At 26.5% G+C, this 2,089-nt stretch overlaps 1 protein-coding gene across 2 annotated transcripts in view; it reads right to left on the bottom strand.

Moving 5' to 3' along the window:
- Positions 1 to 2,039, bottom strand: part of LOC126909409 (INO80 complex subunit D-like) — a 4,626-nt gene extending 2,587 nt beyond the window's left edge. The window contains exons 1-4 of one of the 2 annotated variants that reach the window (XM_050691832.1): positions 1,791 to 2,039; positions 1,306 to 1,576; positions 1,081 to 1,242; positions 810 to 1,021 (exon numbers count right to left, since the gene is read on the bottom strand). In XM_050691832.1, coding sequence (XP_050547789.1) covers positions 840 to 1,021; positions 1,081 to 1,242; positions 1,306 to 1,576; positions 1,791 to 2,006 — 831 coding nt within the window. In that variant the 5' untranslated portion in view covers positions 2,007 to 2,039 and the 3' untranslated portion in view covers positions 810 to 839. The remainder of the gene's footprint in view (positions 1 to 809; positions 1,022 to 1,080; positions 1,243 to 1,305; positions 1,577 to 1,790) is intronic. The other variant, XM_050691833.1, reaches the window with a different exon arrangement.
- Between the last annotated feature and the right edge of the window lie 50 nt (positions 2,040 to 2,089).

Raw genomic sequence — 2,089 nt, 5'->3', positions numbered from 1 at the left:
TAATCAAGCACATATATATATATATATATATATATATATATATATATTTTACAAAATTGTAATATTACTGTCATAGCAACAAAATTAAATTTTGTCCATCAACTTGTTAAATAAAAATTGTTATAGATACCAATTTTCTGGTTTGATTGTTAATTTTTTTAGATTATGTTGTGTAAATTTAGACCGTTGATTATAGGATAAGATAAAATTAAAATAATAAGTTGAGGTATTGAGCCATTTTTTTTCATTAGGTAAAAGCCATATATTTATAGGAAGAATAACTTCTGTATAGAATAATTTTTTAAAAACAACAACAGACTATTTGATAATTCGACCTTTAGGGAGAATACTACAAAGAGAGAGTGTGTCATTAAATGTTTAACTCATAAGAAATTATAACTAAAAACTTAATTCAAATTCAAAAATCTTAAAGACAATATTGTTATAAATTCAATCCTTTTGGAATTAATTGGAGAACATAGACAATTAGAGAATGATTAAAAAAAATGTAGATTAAAAAATTGTTTAAAATATTAGAAAAAGTATTTGTAACAAAATAAAAGAACATCAATTAAATTTTTAGTAAAAAACTACATTATTAATTTGTGATTTCTGTCATGTTCAACTAATATTGGTAAGTGACACACTCAAATTTTTTAAATTAAACCCAAATCATAATACAATACATTTTGTTTTTTTATAACTAAATAATAAGACACTTAATATATATTTCTAAATATTATCCATTGAAGTTTAATATTAAAAAGAAATAAATATCTGATACACTTTAATTAACTTATGATTTTTACCTTTATGTTATAATTATTCTTGTTACTTTGCTATGAACTAGTAAAAGGTGATATTGGTAAATCAGCTAACAATGATGCTGGATCCAATATGTTAGCCATATGAGATTGTGATAATCGCTCTAATGATCGAACATCCATATCAACAGCCTCTAGTGCTCGTTCTAGTTCCTCTGTTTCTTCGCGAGAAGGTACATACTGTCCATTTTTATCAACTAAAAAAAATATATTTATATAAAGTATAAAATTAAAAACATAATATTCAAATATTTACCAGTAAAGAGATCGTTGAAAGCATCTACAGGTATTTGGCTAAAAACACTGGTTATATCATCATGGTCATCTAATAAACGTGATGCATGGCTTAATTCAGCAGCATCTAAGCCAGCAAGAACTTCATCACCAACTTCTTCATTAGCAATAATGTTACTTCCTACTAACGAAACATATTACGTACATTAAATATTTATATGAACTATTCAAGTTTGCTAAATTTTACCTGGATGGAGATACATATCAGGATTAGCAACGGATGTGTAGAGTGATGCAACGTCACAACCAACATTTTGTGTCAACTCATTAGTACAAGTTATTGGTTCAATAGTGGAGTTAGACTCTATTGTACCAGTATAAGGAGGGGGAGGGGTAGGAGTTTCAAGAGGATATTTAGGTGGCTGTTTTTTCTTTTTACTTCTTTTAGATAACTTATTAAATGGTGTATTTTTAGGTCTTTTTCGAGGTTTAGGTTTGATTGAAGGTGTTTCTTCAGTCTAGAAATAAGTTAAAACATTAGTTAATTTATTTTTATAGCTTTCAATACATAGTATTAATATATCTTTTAGTACTGCTATTATTTTTAAGGTACAGTTTGTAGAAATAATGCAACAAGTTTTAATGATATATGAGATTCCATCCCGAGATGGTAGAGTACAAGGACTATTAGTACATTGGTAATATGAAATTTACATTAATTTATTTACTTACTTGTACTGAAATTTTTGAATATAAATGCTCAAAACATAATGGTTGTACATTGCGTATATTAAATACTGTATTAGTACATGGGCCTTGATTTGTTCGAGCAGAACAATGTTCAAAAAGTAGTTGATCAACATTACGTAATATATGTTTGAAACAATGGCGCGTACAAGGTATAGCGGAATTGTGACATCTCTCCAAACAACATTTTTGTTGTTTCATAGTTACTCCATTGGTTCTATAAAAAATTTAATTTTGTTATAATAAATAATTAAGGGAAAACCTATTCTCTGTTATTATTATGA

This window comes from Daktulosphaira vitifoliae, unplaced genomic scaffold (assembly GCF_025091365.1).
Source record: "Daktulosphaira vitifoliae isolate Bord-2020 unplaced genomic scaffold, ASM2509136v1 Scaffold_350, whole genome shotgun sequence".
NCBI lineage: Eukaryota > Metazoa > Arthropoda > Insecta > Hemiptera > Phylloxeridae > Daktulosphaira > Daktulosphaira vitifoliae.
Note: the sequence above shows the minus strand (reverse complement) of the source record. Positions and strands in the feature narration are given on the sequence as shown.